This window comes from Phoca vitulina, unplaced genomic scaffold (genome assembly GCF_004348235.1).
Source record: "Phoca vitulina isolate PV1807 unplaced genomic scaffold, GSC_HSeal_1.0 scaffold13, whole genome shotgun sequence".
Lineage (NCBI taxonomy): Eukaryota > Metazoa > Chordata > Mammalia > Carnivora > Phocidae > Phoca > Phoca vitulina.
Window position 1 is genome coordinate 43,970,226 of NW_022589716.1, and position 19,152 is coordinate 43,989,377.

General features: G+C 45.7%; 1 protein-coding gene across 1 annotated transcript; it reads left to right on the forward strand.

The window, feature by feature from the left end:
• The first annotated feature begins 85 nt into the window (after window positions 1-85).
• CHCHD4 (coiled-coil-helix-coiled-coil-helix domain containing 4) lies at window positions 86-14,405 on the forward strand. Its single transcript, XM_032412233.1, has 3 exons — window positions 86-293; window positions 7,249-7,347; window positions 13,289-14,405. Exons 1-3 carry the CDS (start codon window positions 272-274, stop codon window positions 13,591-13,593), a joined length of 426 nt encoding a protein of 141 aa, XP_032268124.1. The 5' UTR covers window positions 86-271; the 3' UTR covers window positions 13,594-14,405.
• The last annotated feature ends 4,747 nt before the right edge of the window (window positions 14,406-19,152 follow it).

Consider the following 19,152-nt stretch of genomic DNA (forward strand, 5'->3'; position numbering starts at 1 on the left):
AAGTCATTCCGGGATATGTAGTTCCACTGCCTTGAAGAGTCACCGACCAGCGCGCGGCTTCCTGGGAAATGTAGTTCCCGGCTGACTGGGGCCGGGGTAGGGTTGAGAGGGCGCAGAGGCAGGCGCGCGGCGGGCAGGCCTGGAGGGGGCGGGTCCGCGTGGGCCTCGGAGCCGCCCGCCCTGCCTGAGAAGAGGTCACAGCGTGATCGCGCTGCCGCCAGTGCCGCCGCCACCGCTATCTCTGCGAGGTCTGAGCGCCGGGGCTGCAGCCATGGCCTACTGCCGGCAGGAAGGTAGGCAGGGCGGGCTGCCATGGAGACCGGCCTACGAGGGCCTGCAGGGGCCAAGCGATTTTGCCACCCCCGCGGCCACGCAGGCCCCGGCGCCCCGCGACCCCACTGCAGGCGCGGGAGACTCGAGGCGCGACCCGGGGTACCCTCTTCGGGATCCTTGGGAGGGCTGAGCGGTGGGGTCGCCACCTCCGTTTTGCAGATGAGAAAACCGAGATTGGGAGGAACGAGGCTGGTCCAAGGTCACTGTGAGACTCGAACCCGGACCTCAGAAGGACCAGCACGTGGGAGATTTCATGAACTAGGCCGGGGGGTACGGGAAGTGCTGAGCACGCTTCCTTTGGCTCGTAATTGGGAATTTATTGTTTTTACTATCGCTCTTACCACCCACCACCCGTTTCCATTTGTAGGCGCCTTTTAACTGTCCCTCCTGAAAAGTTGCCACTCGGGTTAGGGGCTGTGCTGGAGTGGTAAAAGTGCCACCCACGTGGACATTTACTGAGCCCCTACTACGTACCAGACACTGTTCCAGAGTCTTTATATGGCTTTTCTCATTGATCTCGCAGCGATTTTTATAATTATAAGTTACCCACATTTTACCAAAGCGTGGACCCTAAGACACAGAGGTGACTTGGCCTAAGGCAAGTACTTGACACAGTATATCTTGGAGCTGGGGTTCAAGCTTCATCAGTCTGATCACAGAAACTGCACCATTCAGTCTGGTGCCTGCTGGATTCCAGGGAGCTCTCTGCTGGGAAGCCCCCCCCCCCCCACCTTTCCAACAAAGTGCCCATCTCCTCTGCCTATCTCCTCTTTGCTTCATCTGTTCTTACCTCTACTGAGGAACCCAGGAGTCTCTTGGCTGGAGTCCCAGGGCCTCCCCACACACTGCTACTAACTAGCTTTTTGTCCCTGAGCTGCCACCTAACCCTTCCAGGCCCCAGTTTCCAATCTTGTAAAATGAGAAGTTGGTTTTCATTCATTCAACAGATACTCACGGGCATCTTCTCTGTGCCTGGCAATTATGGTGGACTCATGAGAATGTAAAACTACAAAGAGAGTTGGAAGTCACTCAAATTCTTTGGTGAATAGTCAGTCTGATTCCCTCAGTTTAATTCAGGGAATCTGAAGACCAGAGAAGGGGATGACCTACCCAAGGTCATACATCCAATTAGAGAACAGCTCCATCTAAAATATCAAGCCTTTTCCCCAGTACCTCATTCTCCTAATAGAACCACTCCTTTCCTGGGTCATAAAGCCATAATACTCACTGATGTCTCTCCTGGGTACTATTTTTATTGATTAATAATTGTGCCATGAACAAAAGTCCTCTGCCCTCACTACTTTGTTAGTAGGTCTCTTGTTTTTAATTTTCTTTCTCTGGGTTTCTGATTTACTTCATTTAGCAAATAATTTTGAGCTTTTTAGGTATAATGAGGCTGTGCCAGATGAATAAGACCTCTCCTTGCCCGTGAGGATATCTAGGAATCACAGGTTCTTTGGGAAGGAAAGGCATTTGCCATCTGCCACCCAAAACATGGATCTTCATCTTTTCCTGGGTCAAAGATCTCTTAGTTTGGGGATGAGAATTGAAAGCCCCTGCGTGATCTGGCTCCAGCCTGGTTTCTAACTACCCCATCACTGTTGAGCTACACTGGTGTCTGAGTTGTTCCTTTGCCTGGTACCTCTGTCCCTCAGCTCTTCCCATGGCTGGCTCTTCATTCTGGGTTCTGAGTGAGTCACTTGCCTGAGCAAATTTACTTCAGGGGTCCCCCCCACCACCCAGCTTTCAGGTTAGAAGTTTTGACATCCAAGTGTTCTACGGCGTGGACTCAGCCTCGCTCCCTGGCTGTAGACCACCCACACTTTCTGTATTAGTGCCACACTGATCCTTTCTTTAGTTCCCTCTTTTCTGTTGCTGTCTGCCTTCTCCAGTTCCTCAACAAACATTTATTGAACACCTGTGGTGTTCCAGCCCCTGAGCAGGTGCTGGTGAGTGCAGGTGACATCATCTGCTTCATGGCGTTGGGGAAGAGATGGGCTCTCCATCTGGGTTGGATCTGCTGAAGATTTTGACATGTAAAGATCCCGTGCGTGTTCCTACTCCCCTTTCTGGGGAGAAATGAGACCACTTATCCAAGGTTGTTTTGTTTTGTTTTGTTTTGTTTGTAATCTACTTAATGGTAAGAACCATTCTATCTTCCTGCTTTCTGCTGAGGTCTTCAGTTTGGTTTCTCCTTTCATTTGTTCAACAAATATTGATTACCCACCACGTTGTGGACACTGTTCTAGGTTGTGGGGATACTGCAATGAATGGAATAGACGAATCCTTGCCCTAGAAGAGCTGATACTTCAGTGGGGGAAACAGGGAGTAAGCAAATATATAATATGTTAGGTGAGGAAAAGTGCTTTGGAGAAAAGGCAGGCCAAGGGAGATGGGGAATGGTCGGAGAAGGCGGCATCTGAGCAGGAGGTATGAAAGCAGGGAGAGGGTGGCTGTGGGGATATCTGGAGGGAGCTCCCGGAAGTGAGGACAGCCTGGGCCCAGGCCTAGAGGTAGGTGTGCCCCCAGTGTGTCTAGTAAAGGCAACGAGGTGTGGGAATGGAGGGAGCGAGTGGTGGGAGATGGGGTCTTGGAGGTGAGGGATGCAGATCTTTCTGGCTGTATTTGAAGGTAGAGCCAACCAGATTTGATGATGGAGGTTGAGAGAAAGGAGTCAAGGATGGCTGTACAGAGAGTAAAAATAATGAATTGGGGGTGTCTTGGTATCCAACTGTTTAATCAGACTTTCTGTTCTCAGTTTTTCCTTTAAGTCCTGCTTTCACAGTGGGCCCTGGGGCCCCTGATTCCTGACCCTTACCAGGGTACTAGGGTGAGGATGGATTTTCTTCTAGCTGATTTCCCCTCCTTGTGACTTTGGGTTCAACTTTGTGTTAAGTCAGAAAGCACTCGCTCTCAGCTTGCCCACTTCCCAAACTTTACTGACCTCTCTAGCCTGTGGTTGTCTCTTTTCTTGGCCCTTTTATCCTTGTCATTTAATGCCATTTAAAAAATTACTGTCCTTCGAGTGGGATTTCAGGTGAGAGCAGAAACTCATTTCACCTCTTTTGTTTAAGCAAAGTCTCATGATTCTTGCCCTGACCATGGGAGGAAGAGAGGCTGAGCTGCCGGGGGACAAGAAGGTGCCTGCGATCACAGCTGTTATGTGCTCATGCTCACATTTGAACCCCAGGCCTAAAACTCTGTGATATCGATGCCACTGAACCAGACCTCCCGAAGCTGGTCTTCTCTCTCAGCCTTAGAGCTGTGCTTCTCTTCTTTCTACAGATGGTTTCTAGCCCTTAATGTTATTTGTCCATGAAACAAAAGGAGCTCCGTCTGGATACCAGGATTGGGGATGCAAAGATACATCCCTGCTTAGAAACCACTGTCAGATCACCCAGGGGATCTTCTTCCCCCAGTTTTATGGTACGAATGTGTCCCCCCAGTTTCATAGGTTGAAATCCAAAGTTCCAAGGGTGATAGTATTAGAAGGGGCCTTTGGGAGGTGCTTAGGGAATGAGGGTGGAGCTTTCATGTTTGGGATGAATGCCCTTATAAAAGAAGCCCCGGAGAGATCTCTAGCCCCTTCCACCCTGTGAGGACACAACGAGAAGGCAGCTGCTGTGACCCAGGAAGGGGCCCTCACCAGAAGGTGACCATACTGGGGCCTTGATCTTAGACTGGCAGCCTCCAGAACTGTGACCAGTAACTTTCTGTTGTTTATGAACTACCTCAGTGGTGGTATTTTGTTATAGCAGCCTGAATGGACAAAGACACCTATCCAGGGTAGGAAAAGTGCCACTCAGGGAGGCTTGGAATCCTTACTTTCTCTGCCAGACAGCTCAGCGGGACTGTTCGCCCCACACTTCATTTCTGTCAGTGAAGCCTCTAAGACTTAGGTGAAGTCACCATAATCAACTAAAGGTATCGATAAACTTCAACCTAATTTAAATGTGTAAGTAAACATCCACTAAGTAAAATGACTGGTAGAAGAGGCAAGGAGCAGCAGGATCCAGGACTTTGCTCTCAAGGCTCTTGGAATCCAAAGGATGGTCCAGATGAAGCTATTTTTGCTCGTGTAATGACAGAACGTGGGTGCCGAACGTGGGTGCCAACAAGGACACCAAACCTCAGTCAAGGACCCAGAGGGGCTGCATCGTGCTTTGGCGCGAATAGCAGGCAGACGGGCCTTAGCTTCTTCTTGTACACTTACCAGCTGTGTGGCCTTGGCCAGATAGAGGAATTGAGGACCCCAACTGTGGGGTTCACGGTCAGGGACAGGACTGCATTTCAGCACATGGAGAGAGAGCTAGTTTGACAAGCAGGAAGGAGCTGGTCACAGGACGGCAGAACCACGGGGGGACTGGAGGCCCAGTCCCCGAGCATGCCAAGGTTCGGCTGTCCTTACTGTTTGTTACCCCATGTGGGAGACCCTGTGGAGGCATGAGAAGGGTGCCTTCCCTCTGTCCCCTGAACTGTCTTCTCTGGAGGTGTTGCTCTGCTTTTAGCCCCTGTATTTTCCTCAATCCTCTTCCGTAAATACTTCAGCTTGGTGTGGGCCCAAACCTTTTTCTTTGGTTTCTCTTAACAAGCCTGTGATGGAACTTTATAAGTGTAAAGGGAAAAGAACTGAAATAATCAGAGAAAATGCCAGCAGCTCCCAGAGAGCCAAACTTCTGCAGGCCCAGCCTCTGCCCCCATTGTAGCTGACTCACAGCAGGCCACTGATGAAGGCCCTGCCCAAGGGCCAATGTGGATGGGACCTGGAGAAGGCACTTCCCATGCCCTTCCAGATGAGGTCCCATTGTCCCACATCTCCTGGGTGAGAATGGGTAGTCACTAGGGTTGTTGCATTTGTCCTTGCCCTTCACCAGGTGGGTACCCAGGAGCTTAGAAGAAAGCTCCTGTTCATTCACTCAGCAAACATTCTCTTAATTCTCAGCTTCTTGGGGCTTATTGTACAAAACGTTTATTCCTGCTCCAAGCACACAAAGCTCTCAGGACAGTGTCTGAGTCATGCTAAGTACCCGGTGTTAGCTATTGTTTTTATTCTTGTGTGTCCTGGGGGTGGGGGTGGGGCAGTGTGGGTCTGGGTAAAGGATCTCCACAGCGTGGCCTTTGGAAACACACAGAGCTGGGTTCAAATTCCAGCCTGGTGTGGGCTCAGGTACATCCACTTCCCGTAGCCCTAGGCTTACCACCGTCGAATGGGGCTCCTGCTGGCTCCTCTCAGGGTAGGGATGGGATGGCAGGAGCTAGCTGACACACAGGACCCAGAGAGGGGCCGGCCTCAGTCTGCCCTCCAGGAACAGCAGGGGCACCTGATGACATGCAGTGTGTGGGGTGCTGAAGACAAAGTGCTCCCAACCGCAACAGGAATATCAGACAGACTGTGGTTAGCTGACGGCCACAGGTTCCAGGAAGGTGAGGTGTGCGGACAGCTGTAAGGTGTAGGGGAGAGAGCCGGGAGGGTGTCGGACAGCAGACCTGCCTGCCTTGCCCTTTCCGGCTGGTTGACTTTGAGTGACCACTCTGGGGTTGGTCTTCTATTGTATAAAAAGCCTCGGATCACACTCATACCAGTTCAGTCAACACTGATTCTCGTTCCTTTGCGGGTGCAGCCTCCCACGAGGAACTTCTCCTCACACAGCGTGCATTTGGCTCCCACCAGCCTGGAGGCTCAGGACCCTCTGGCAGCCAGGCACGTACGGCCAGGGGCTCTGGCCTGATCGAGGTTCACATGAAGAGCTGGCTTCCTGACGCTGGTCCTTGCAGGGCCTCAGTCCTGACCCTAACACTCAGCCTATTATATTTAGGTTGGGTGATTGTTCTAAAACATAACGAACTGCAGATTGTTACAGAAGTTGATTAACATCAGCACTTCATGAAATCCGCGCCCCCGCCCCGCCAGTCATTCCACGTGTCGGGAAATCTCCCCAGGCCTCGGGGACCATGGGGAACCTCCGTAATGTTCCCTACCACCATGACCCCTTCTTTCTAGCCACGATTAGGGGCCAAGAGGCCAGAGGGAGTCTTGATTGTGGGCACTCTCAGACCACTGTGTCCCCAGCCTTTCAGAGGCAGGTGACTGGGATATTTTTGCACAGGGCATCTTCTTGGACACACTTCGGTGGCTACATCAGCCGAGTGGGCTGTGGTGGGCTGCTGGCCAGGCACCCACATCCCTGCCCTCTCTTCTTGTCAAAGTTCTCAGTCTCCTCAGACTTCGTCTGCATTCTGAATGCTGTGGGTAAACCCTTACAGGGCTAGAAGCAAGTCTTTTCCTGCATGCCTTTTTCCTGTCCCTTCCACCCCTTCCCTGCGCACATGCACTCGAGCCCTAGTAGAGTGGAGCGGGGTGCCCAGCGGCAGGCACTCTGAGGCCCTAGTGAGTCTTCTTCATTCCACTAGAATTATCTGAAGGCTGACAGCTTGCAGCTCCCTGCTGGGCCTGGGGAGGAGGGGAGACGGCGGCAGGTTGATGAGGCCTTCATAGGTTGATGGGACATAATGGGGACAGTCCGAGTGCCAGGGGAGTTCTGAGATGAGACTGCCCCTTTCTTGATGGGAAGAAGAATTTGTTGCACAACTCTATTATCAGCAAATCTGCGGACTAAAGCAGCTGCATTTCATTGGATCAGGCATTTTGTCTCCTACCTTGGTGCATACGGCATCTTCTTCCTTACCCATGACCTTGGTGGAGTTTTTGTTCCAGGTGCAGGCACTCAATACAAGTGGCTGCTAGACCACACACAGACTCAGTGATATAATCCAGGAAGGGCAGTTTGATGGTCACCTCGCTTTGGGGTTTTGCGTAGGACAGTCTTAAAACTTGCTTTTTGTGGCTTCTTTGGGTTTGGGGCTGTTTGGCTGCTCTTGAGTGAAATGTTTCTTCCTCTGTTCTCCAAACACTAGGGAAGGATCGAATCATATTTGTGACCAAAGAAGACCATGAAACTCCAAGCAATGCAGAGCTGGTGGCTGATGATCCCAACGATCCGTATGAGGAGCATGGTAAGTGACACGGGCCTCCCAGGGACCCACGGACCCTTCCTGGGGAAAATGTCCATAATAGTTTTCCCATTTTGTCCTGGCCAAGGTTGGGTTTTCAGGTGTCCTTCCCAGCCATGGACTATCTCCAAGGACAGTGCTTTCTAGCCCTCATGCTGATGCACTCCCCTGGCTATTAGGCCAGAACCTAAGTTTCTCCTGAACTGAAGTCTTCTGTCTCTTTTTCTTCTGAAGTTTTACACAGACTGAGCTGGTTGGATGCTTCCCGATGATGAAGTTTTACGCCAGGGTTGGGGGGTGGCCATGGATTCCAGTGTGGCAGGCGGGTTAAGGTGACAGGGATCCTCTTGCTCAGTTGAGCTGGCAGATGGAATTCTGCCACATCTACAGACCATTAGCAAGCAGGCACGGAAGAGTCCTACACCTTGTTCTGTGAGGTGGTGAGGTCTGCTCGCTCTTCGTCGGTGCTTCAGCAAGGATCCTGCACAAAAAGCTCACTCGAGATTGAGGGACAATTTTCCAGTGGCAGGATCCAGCTCACCTAGTCAGAACTGTTGCATACAACTTATTAATGGTCAGTGGTCTTTTGGGCCTAGGATGCCATTCCAGAGGCTTTAGACTGCTGGGCTCACTGGAACTTCCCTGGTGTGTGTAAGACTGACCAGTGTGTGTGTGTGTGTGTGTGTGTGTGCAGGATTTATAAACAGTCCGTATCGTAAACAGTACTCAGTTGACCAATCTAAAGCCATTTCTGACACCTGTGATGATAATTAGCAACCTTTCCAGTGCTGACTGGTGGTAAATGTGGTCAAAAGAGCTTGCAGCAGCAGCCCATGGAGTGTAGGCTCCCGATTGGAATTTTTCAGATGCTAATTGAAGCGTATGTTCTCAAGGAGAACGTCTTTCTGCTCCTGGGGGTGAGAGTAAAGTCAAGTCGAGGCTGCATGTCGAGAGCACTCCGTTGGAAATGGTGGGAGGCACAGGTATTCTACGAGAAAGGCAGCTATGGGAATAATCTTGAATCAGCACTCTGGCGAAGAAAAACAAGTCGCCTGTCAGTTCCAGTGTTGTGCCTCTCTTGAGGTCCATATTAGTTAAGCACATTTATTGAGGCCTACAGAACAAATCAGGCCGTGTTTTGTTTGTCTCCTGGCGTTTTAAAATTGAATGCGTCTCTGCTGAGCCTGTGCATTCCCCTTCAGTTCCTGCCAGGCCTTATCGTCCTTCTTGTTTTCTGTCCCACCTGTTTCTGTCGTTTATAGTAGATCTGCTTGGACATAGAGGTATTTGCCTTTGCAGCCCCTTATAGTGAATGATTGTACCAAGAAGCATATACAACAGAGAGCTCTGGGACCCGGGTTCTGAGCTCTCAATGGCAGAATCACTCAGCAGACTAAGTAGGCCACCAATTCATGCCGGCCTCCTGCATCCAAGCACCCCAGCTCTATGGCTAAGATAGCACTTGGTTCGGCTTAGAGTGCCATTAGAAAGGTGGCAGAAGGAATTTTCATCCACTCAAAAAGACTGGGGGAGGGCCTTAAAGATCACCTGGTCTGGGGGAAAATTGAGGACCCAGGAGGAGGTGAGGACTGGCCAAGAAAGTGGCAGGGACTAGAACTGCAGGGTTTTGATTATATGTTCCAAACCTGCTGCATCTGGGCTTAATTTAAAATGTTGACGTCTGTGTGTGTTTACATTTTGCCCTTGAAATGCAAATTGGCTCCCAAAGCGCCCTCTGGGAGGAGCTACCTCATTCTAGCATGCCTTCCCCTGAGAAATAAGGAAGCATAGACTTCCTGCAGACCTGGGCTATTATTTTAAAAAGTTAGTATTACTGTTTCATTTGGAAATTGGCTCTGCAGGTTTCCTGGTCTTGAGCCTTCTGAGGGCAGCATTTGTATACAGGCCTGGTTTTATTGCACCTTGCAGATACCACGCTTTTTACAAATTGAAGGTTTGTGGCGACCCTGCTTGAAGCAAGTCTGTTGGTGCCATTTTTTCAACAGCATTTGTTCACTTCATGTCTCTCTGTCACGTTTTGGTCATTCTTGCAGTATTTCAAACTTTTTTGTTATTGTATATGTTATGGTGATCTGTGATTGGTGATCTTTGATGTTACTATTATAACTGTTTCAGGTGCCATAAGCCATGTAAGATGAGGAATTCAATCGATAAATGTTGTGTGTTTTCTGACTGCTCCACCGACTGGCTCTTCCTTGTCTCTCTCCCTCTCCTCGGGTCTCCCCATTCCCTGACACGACAATACTGAGATTAGGCCAGTTAATAACCTGACAGTGACCTCTAAGTGTTCAAGTGAAAGGGAAAGTTTGCAGCCTCTCATGTCACATCAAAAGTTAGAAGTCATTGATCTTAGTGAGGAAGGCCTGTCAAGAGCCAAGATGGGCTGAAAGCTAGGCCTCTTGCACCAAACAGTTAGCCAAGCTGTGAATGCAAAGGAAAAGTTCTTGAAGGAAATGAAAAGTGCTACTCCAGTGAACACACAAATGATAAGAAAGTGTAACAAGCTGAATGCTGATACGGAGAAGGCTGTAGCGGTCTGGAGAGAAGAGAACACCAGCCACAATGTTCCCTTAGCCAGAGCCTAATGGGGAGCAAGGCCCTAACTCTCTGTAATTCTGAGAAGGCGGAGAGAGGTGAGCAAGCTGCAGAAGAGAAGTGTGAAGCTAGCAGAGGTGGTTCATGAGGGTGAAGGAAAGAAGCCGTCTCCATAACATAAAAGAGCAAAGGGAAGCAGCAAGTGTTGATGTAGAAGCTGCAGCCCGTTATCCAGATCGTGCTGAGATCATTAATGAAGGTGGTTACACTAGACAACAGATTTTCAATGTAGACAAAACAGCCTTCTAGTGGAAGAAGATGCCATCTAGGACTTTCAGAGATAGAGAGAAGTCAGTGCCTTCTTTTGAAGCTTCAAAGGACAGACTGACTCTGTTATTAGAGGCTAATGCAGCTGGTGACTTGAAGTTGAAGCCAGTGCTCACTTACCATTCCAAAAATCTTAGGGCCCTGAGGATGGGCCTGGATGACAGCACATCTATTTACAGTGTGGTTTACTGAATATTTTAAGCCCACTGTTGAGACCTACTGCTCAGAAAAGAAAGATTCCTTTCAAAATATTACTGCTCTATGACAGTGCACCTGGTCATCAAGAACATTGGTGGAGATGTACAAGATTGTTGTTTTCATGCCTGCTACCACAACATCCATTCTGCATTCCACGGATCAAGGAGTCACTTTGATTTCAAGTCTTACTGTTTAAGAAATACATTTCATAAAGCTATATAGCTGTCATGGATAGTGATTCCTCTGGTGGATCTGGGCAAAGTCAATTGAAAACCTTCTGGAAAGGATTTACCATTCTAGATGTCATTAAGAACATTTGTGATTCGTGGGAAGAGGTCAAAATATCACCATGAGCAGGAATTTGGAAGAAGCAGATTCCAAGCCTTGTGGAGGACTTTAAGGAGTTCAAGACTTGAGGGGAGGAAGTAACTGCAGATGTGGTGGAAATAGCAAGAAAACTAGGATTAGAAGTGGAGCCTGAAGACATGACTGAACTGCCTCGATCTCCTGATCAAGCTTTAACTGATGATTGCCGGGGGAGGAGTGAAACGGGTGAGAGGGATTAAGAGTACACTTACCTTGATAAGCACTGAGAAGGGTATAGAATTATATATTATACACCTGAAACTAATATAGCACTGTATGTTAATTATACTTCAGTTAAAAAAAACTTTATCAGGTGAGAAGTTGCTTCTGATTGATGAGCAAAGAAAGTGGTTTCTTGAGATGGAATCTACATCTGGTGGAGATGCTGTGAAGATTGTTGAAATGACAACAAAAGAATATGACATAAAGCAGTGGCAGGGTTTGAGAGGATTGATTTCAATTTGAAGTTCTGCTCGGGGTAAAATGCTATCAGACAGCATCACATGCTACAGAGAAATTATTTGTGAAAGGAAGAGTCCATTGATGCAGCAAATTTCATTGTTGTCTTATTTTAAGAAATTGCCGCAACCACAACCTTCATCAGTCAGCAGCCATCAACATCAAGGCAAGACCTTCCGCCAGCAAAAATTTACAACTCACTGAAAGCTCAGATGATGGGTAGCATTCTTTTTTTTTTTTTTAAAGATTTTATTTATTCATTTGAGACAGAGAGATACAGAGAGAGAGAGAGCATGAGCAGGGGAGAGGCAGAGGGAGAGGGAGAAGCAGGCTCCCAGGCGAGCCAGGAGCCAGACATGGGGCTCGATCCCAGAACGCTGGGATCATGACCTGAGCCGAAGGCAGACACTTAACCATCTGAGCCACCCAGGCGCCCCGATGGTTAGCATTCTTTAGCAATAAAGTATTTTCAATTAATATATGTACGTTTTTTATACATAATGCTATTATGCACTGAATTCACTGGTGCAAACATAGCTTTCATATGCACTGGGAAACCAAGAAAGTAATTTGATGTGCTTTATGTGATACTAGCTTTATTGTGGTGTCTGGAACCCAACCCACAATATCTCTGAGGTGTATCTGTAGGTTTCTAGCACCATGCTGGCCTGTGTAGGGAGAGGTGGTGAGATGTGGGGGGAGACAGCTTGGGATCTGGGAATCCTTTGGGCCTTGGCTGTAGTCCTGACTTAGACCCCACTGAACCACAGAATCTCCTGTGCAAACTGGGATTTGTAGTACGATTGAAGAAGGTTGTCAAAAAGGATTATGTGTTTTACTGCAGATAGTGTGGTACTTGAGAGTGTGCCCAGCAGCTATTGATGGTCTAGTGGTGAACTACCTGCTTGGGGTGCGGTATCCATTGACATCTCCACTGTTAGCCCATTTTACAAGTAAGGAACTGCAGCAGCAGATCTTTTGATCATTGAAGTTTCCTGAGCTAGAATGAAGAGATGGGGTTCAGCCTAGGCCTAGGACTTTGGACACTAACTCAGAGTGCCATGCCTGGGTACTTGGTTAGAGTGAAAAATTGTATAATTTCACTGGGCATTTTAGAGTCTTACAGAGTGCTCCCAGTCCTATAAAAGACTCATGTAAGAAACTTCTGTATGAATCGTATTTCCCTGTCTATTACAAAGCTGGAAATGAAGCCATCATCTTGAAAGCATTTTAGAAAACCAGGAAATACTATTTAGATGTGAATAAGGTTCAAAGACAAGAAAGTGTAAAATTCAAAAGTAAGGGGGCCTATAGAATATCGCAACTGAACGTCAGTCTGCAGTTGCACCCCTCCCTGAAACACACGTGCTGTTTAGCAGTTGGGTTAGGATGGTTAACATCCCTCTAGGTTTTTTCACTGTTATAAGACTAGAACCACACCATCTGGTATGCCACTAGCTTTTTCCTTATACAGCATGTCTTGGATATCTTCCCGCCAGTGCAGAAGGCTCAGCCTCTTCCTTATCAGTCCTCACACTGAGCTGAGCTTCTGAGAGCAGTTGCAAAGCCAGAGGGGCTTGAGGGGGCAAGGTGCCTTTTTTGGAGGCAGGGGGTGGTCTGGTCCTGATCATTTGAATGGGAGCAGAGCAGAGAGCGAAAGAAGGAGATCAATACCTCAGCTCCTTAAAGTGTTGGGGCTTTGAAAAAGCTCCTTGCTAACCAACCCAATGATGGTTTCTTCTTTGGATTAAATGGTTTCCAGTATTTAGCTCTTGGAGCACAGCCAGAGCCATGGGAGGTGGCTCAAAATATAGATCAGGGTAGAAAGTTGCCACTGGTGGCTTCTCTCCAGCCAAGCCAAGGGATGCTGCGTTTGCATAGGCATTGGAACCCAATCCAAATTGAGAGGTAGGCAAGGGCCTACCAGGCAGCAGTTCTGTACCTCCCAAGTATCTTTCAAGGACTGGACTTGGTTTTGCTTTTTCAGAAACCTTTGAGAGCCTGTCTCACATTTTCCTTGCCCATTTTCCCATTCTAGGATTGATCCTGCCAAATGGAGACATTAACTGGAACTGCCCGTGCCTTGGGGGAATGGCCAGTGGCCCCTGTGGGGAACAGTTCAAGTCAGCCTTTTCCTGCTTCCATTATAGCACAGAGGATGTCAAGGGGTCAGACTGTGTAGACCAGTTCCGGGCCATGCAGGAATGCATGCAGAAATATCCCGACCTCTATCCCCAGGAGGACGAGGAGGACGAAGAGGAAGAGAAGAAGCCAGCAGAACGTTTAGAAGAGACAGCTGCCACTGAGGCCACTGCAACCAAAGAAGAGGAGGGGTCAAGCTAATAAAGGCCACAAGGCACTGGGCTCCAGTCCTTCTGCTTCAGAGTGATATGAACCTTTTGCAAAATGCCTTTTGGTCATTCTCTGAGAAAGTGTCTTTCCTCTGTTGTTCTGTGCACTATAATGTACAAAATAACTTATTTGATGATCAGGGATCTTGGTCCTTTGCATACACACTGGAAAAAATGTATGTGTGTCTCACATAAATCTATCAGCAAATGTAGCTGTTACTTTTGAATTCTCAGATTACCCTGAATTTTGCCACTTTGAAATAATGTGCTGACTATGCTCAGCAACCAAATATCATTATTTGGGAGTGTCTTGTGAGTGAGCTGATTTATTTTGATTGATTATATCCCTTTTAGTAGATTTTTATACCCCTTTGGGAAATGAAATAGAAACAAAAACAGCTTCCTTTAAAAATGCTGGAGTGGGGCCATTCCTAACACAAGAAGCCAGCTGATCAGATACTTATTTCTCAAGAACCATCTTGACCTTGAGTATATGAGGAGGTACTATATTTCATTTCTGATGCATTTTGGTTTCCATTTTTACGTTGAGCTCCAGGTTTTCTGTGTTTGGAAATTGGAGCTTTAGACCCTCTAATTCAAAATCCCTTTCTGAGTGAAGAGAAGGGCTGGTTTTGCTGTTCTTGTTATTCCAGAAGCCCTGGTTTGGGGCCTGTGTTCACACTGGCTCTGTGTCAGCCTGTTTAGATGCAATGTTCTTGAGAGGTGGGGACCTAATTGTTACCAAAGTAGCAGCCAAGAGAAGAAATGGTGTGAATTAAGTAGTCAATTAAAGGAAAACGTGATTTTTACCTGATATTGAGTGTGTCCTTTGTTTTTACTAATTACAAATATTTTGGATATAAGGAAATAGAAATATGAAAAATTCCCTAAAATTCCTCCTTGAAGATACTGGTAAGCTGGTTTGAGTCTTAAAATTTTCTGTTGAATTCCTAGCAAGCCAGTTGTTTTTGTCAATGAGCAGATCCTTCATACAGATACCACAGTTAATTTGTGAGGCTGGGAAGGCTCTTCCCATCTTGAAGATAAGGAACTGCAGCCCTCACAGGTTAAGTAACTAGCCCAAGGCAACTGTAAGACATTTTAGGCCAGGGTGTAGTAATACCTTGTTTGTCCCTGGTGTATTATTTATTGCCATGTAAAAAATTACTTGAAAACTTAGCAGCTTGAAACAAACATTTATTATTTCACAGTTTCTGTTGGTCAGGGGTCTGGGCACAGCTTACCTGGGTCCATGGCTCAGAGTCTCATGAGGCTGTGATCGAGGTGTCAGCCAGGGTTGTGATCATCTCAAAGCTTGACAGGCCTTCCAAAATCACTCAGGTAGTTTGGGGCAAAATTCAGTTCCTTGTGGGTGGTTGGGCTGAGGGCCTCAATTCCTCACTGCCTATCTGCCAGAGTCCTCCCTCAGTTCCTGGTCACATAGGCCTCTGCTTAGGGCAGCTCATAACATGGCAGGCAGCTTCTGTGAGAGCAAGTGAGAGCCAGATGGAAGCCGTGACTCAGAATCACAGTGATTTGCACCAGCTACCTACACACAGTGTTTTCTGTCTGTGTTTTGTTATTTTGCGATGCAGGCCAGTGCAGCATATCAGCCAAGCTTCTAGCAGAACATTGTTCTGCTCATTTTTGTTCTCAGTAAGTTCTATGATTGTATAGATTTTAACTTAACATTTTGGTAAGCCATAAATGTTATTAAAATAATAACATTTTAATAGCCCAAACTATTAGGAAGTAGCCCTTATATAAAAATAAAAGCCTTCTCATTCACCTGGAAGAACCAAAGAAAAGTCGCATGCATTAGATAATTTCACACATAACTTTCAAGATCTGCTATAGGCCCAGAATAGCAATTTGTAGAAATTACTTGTTAGTGTGATGTAAGTAGACAGACTTTTTCCTCTAATCAACCAAAGGGGAGAAAAACAGCACATAGTTTGTCAAAATCGGGCATTAAGAAGACAGAGTAGGGCTGTTGGTGCTGGGTGCAGCCTATCAATAACCAGTGTTGTGGTTGGACCAGCCCTTATCGTTCTTATTATATGTTTACAAGATCCCCTCTAGCAGTAACCATCAGGAAACTGGGGAAAAAAAAGTTTATTACTTACAGGACCTGAAATTATATGTGCCACACAGTGAGGTTGGGGGGAAAGTTGGGGAGGAGAAGAAAGAGAGTGAGTGAGCAGGCCTGGGATTATGCTTTTGTTGGGGTTGAGAGTGGGGCCTAGGGTTTCATGGGCTCACATTTTATTGGTGAATTTAAAACATAAGAGTGGGAATTTAAAGTGCTGGAAGAGAAAAAACAAGTGGCCCAAGTGGTCAGTTATAGAAACCAACTAGGATCCCTAAAACTAAGCCTGGGGCAGAGGGGAGTACAGCCTGGCTCCTTATGGTGTGGCTGGCAATGTGTTTATTTGAGATTGCCATCTTTGAAGTGGATGGCTAGGCAATCAAAGCTTCAACCAGGCACTTACCTTACAAAAAAGGAAAGAAAACCCAATATTGTCAGGGCTTATACTACGAGGGGTATCTATGAACTATTAACTGAATCACTCTAATTTCATATCTGTTTGAAATTTTCCATAATGGATAGTTAAAAAGAATATGCTAAGCAAGAATGTTTAACCACTCCTCATTACCTCAAGTCAGTGGAGGCTCATAGCCAAATTACTGCTGTCCAAAATAATGGCCCTATAGATATTTCTCTAAAGATATGTAAATAGCCAACATGGAAAGGTGCTCAACATCATTGGTCATTAGGGAAATGCAAATCAAAACCACAATGAGATAACCACTTCACACCCATTAGGATGGCTATTATTTTAAAAAAACCAAACATGAAAATAAGTGTTGGTAAGCATATGGAAACATAGGAACCTTGGAGTTTCTTCAAAAAGTTAAACACAGAATGAGCATATTATCCCACAATTTCCTTAGGTATATTCCCCCCAAATTGAAAATGAGTATTGAGTCACTTGTTCATTAATGTTCATAGCAGAACTCTTTGCTATAATCAAAAGTGGAAACTACCTAAATATCCATCAGTAGATAAATGGATAAGCAAATTGTGATATATACATATAGTGGAATATATTCAGCCATAAGAAGGAATGCAGTACTGATACATACTACAAGTTGAATAAACTTCAACAACATGCCAAGTAAAAGAAGCCAGACACAAAAGGTCACGTATTGTGTGATTCCATTTATATGAAATTTCTACAATAGCCAAATCCAAAGCAACAGAAAGCAGATTAGAAGTTGCCAGGGTTTAGGGAGGGATTGGAAGTGATTTTTTAATGGGTATGGGATATATGGGGGTGATGAAAAAGTTTTGAAACTAGAGAGAGAAAGGTGGTGGTCGGACAATATTGTGAATACACTAAACACCAAGTTGTACACTTTAAGACAATTATATGTTACATGAATTTCACCTCAATTTTTTAAAAATTGAAATCCCAATTACAGGGAGAAAGGAATCAAGTACAAATGGTACAAGTACAAAATGGTATAACCATTTTGGAAGAAAGTTTGGCAGTTTTTAGAAAGTTTAAACATACACCCACCATATGACCCAGGCATTTCACACCTACCTGTTTATCCAAGAGAAATAAAAGCATATGTCCACACAAAAACTTGTGCATGAGTGTTCATAGTAGCTTTGTTTGTAATAACAAAAACCAGGAAACTACTAAAAAGTCCATTAACAAGTGAATGGTTATGGTATATTCATATAATGGAATACTCAGCAATAAAAAGTGAAATGTTGATACAACATGGATGAATCTTAATTAAGGAAGCCAGATAAAAAGTACATTCTGTGTGCTTCCATGTCTATAAAAATTTTATAAAGTGCAAACATAATGATAGAAAACAGATCAGGGGTGCCTGGGTGGCTCAATCAGTTGATTTTGGCTCAGATCATGATCTCAGAGTCATGAGATAGAGCCCCATGTTGGGCTCCGCACTCAGCATGGAGTCTGCTTGTCCCTCTCCCTCTGCTCCTCCTCTCTCTCTCTCTCTCTCTATCTCTTTCAAATAAGTAAAATCTTAAAAAAAAAAGAAAACAGATCAGTGGTTGCCTGGGGATAGGGTTGGATCAGGAGGGAAGAGGCAATTCAGGAAACTTTTGCAGGTGATGATATATTATTTTAATTGTTGTGATGGTGTCATGGGTGCATACATATGTCAAAACTCATCCAACTGCATACTTTAAATAGGTTCATAGTGTATCAGTTATACATCAACAAAACTTTTAAAAAATATATTTTATCCCAGGAAAGAAAAAAAACAAGCAGCATAATATTCCATTGTAAATGTATGTCCCACATCTTTATCCATTCATCAGTCGATGGACACTTGGGCTGTTTCCTTAATTTGGCTATTGTAGATAATGCTGCTATAAACGAGAGAGAGAGAGAAAGAGGCAAACCAAGAAATAGACTCCTAACTATAGAGAACAAACTGATGGTCACCAGAGGGGGGCGGGGATGGGTGAAGCAGGCGAAGGGGACTAAGAGTATACTTATGATGAGCACTAATATGTAGAATTGTTCAATCACTACATTTTACACCTGAAACTAATATTACACTGTATGCTAACAGGAATTTAAATAAAAACTTAAAAAATCAAGCAGAAATAAATACAAGTAGATATGAAAAAAATGAACACTTAGAAATATAAAAAGGAAAAATCATTGAAAGGAAAAATTCTTCAAAAGTCAAGACCAAGTTTAAACTAGTCTCATCACCAGTGGCCAGTGGTTTAATCCATCGTGCCCACATAATGGGACCTTTGCAAAATCCCACAAATTACAGGATTTGGGGAGCTTCTTTACCAGAATGCAGCACAGACTTTTTTTTGTCCTCAGGTAGAGTTTGCACACAAGTAGAGAAGCTACTGATAAATCAAGAATAAAGAAAAAAATCTTAAATATCTACAAGGGAAAGAGACTTTTCAAAAAATCAGTAACAGTAAAAATGACAGTGGATCTCTCATCAGCAAAATAGATGAGCAACAAGACAAAGTGAGTAAATGTCTCCAAAATGCAGAGGGCTCATAGTAATTGGTAGCTCCCAATAGAATCTACATACAATTAAAACTATTAGGGGGAAAAGGGCACAAGAATACTTGCAAATATATGAAATCTTAGTACTTACATAGAGCCTTGTTGAAAATTTAAAAATTCTAAAGGACATTTTTTCAACAAGAAGAAAAACTCTAGTCAGAAAGAGCTTTCCTGCTTCCATGTGAATCCGAAAATGACTTGGCTGGAGTTTAGAGTTAGCTCTTAGGTGGCAGAGCAAACCACCACTTGTGCTATTTGTCATGTGGCCCCTCCATTTCCATGCCGTCCTGTGGGACCAGGTGCGTGGGGACCTGACAACATGTACCTTCACTCTGAATCCATTTGGGCTTGTTGCATCCTTTCTGGATGACTCTGTGGAAAGTGTAGCAAGCCAGACTTGCAGCTACATAAGCGATCCCGTGGCCCTGTGAGCCACCACGCTGCTGATTAGGGACTATTTGACT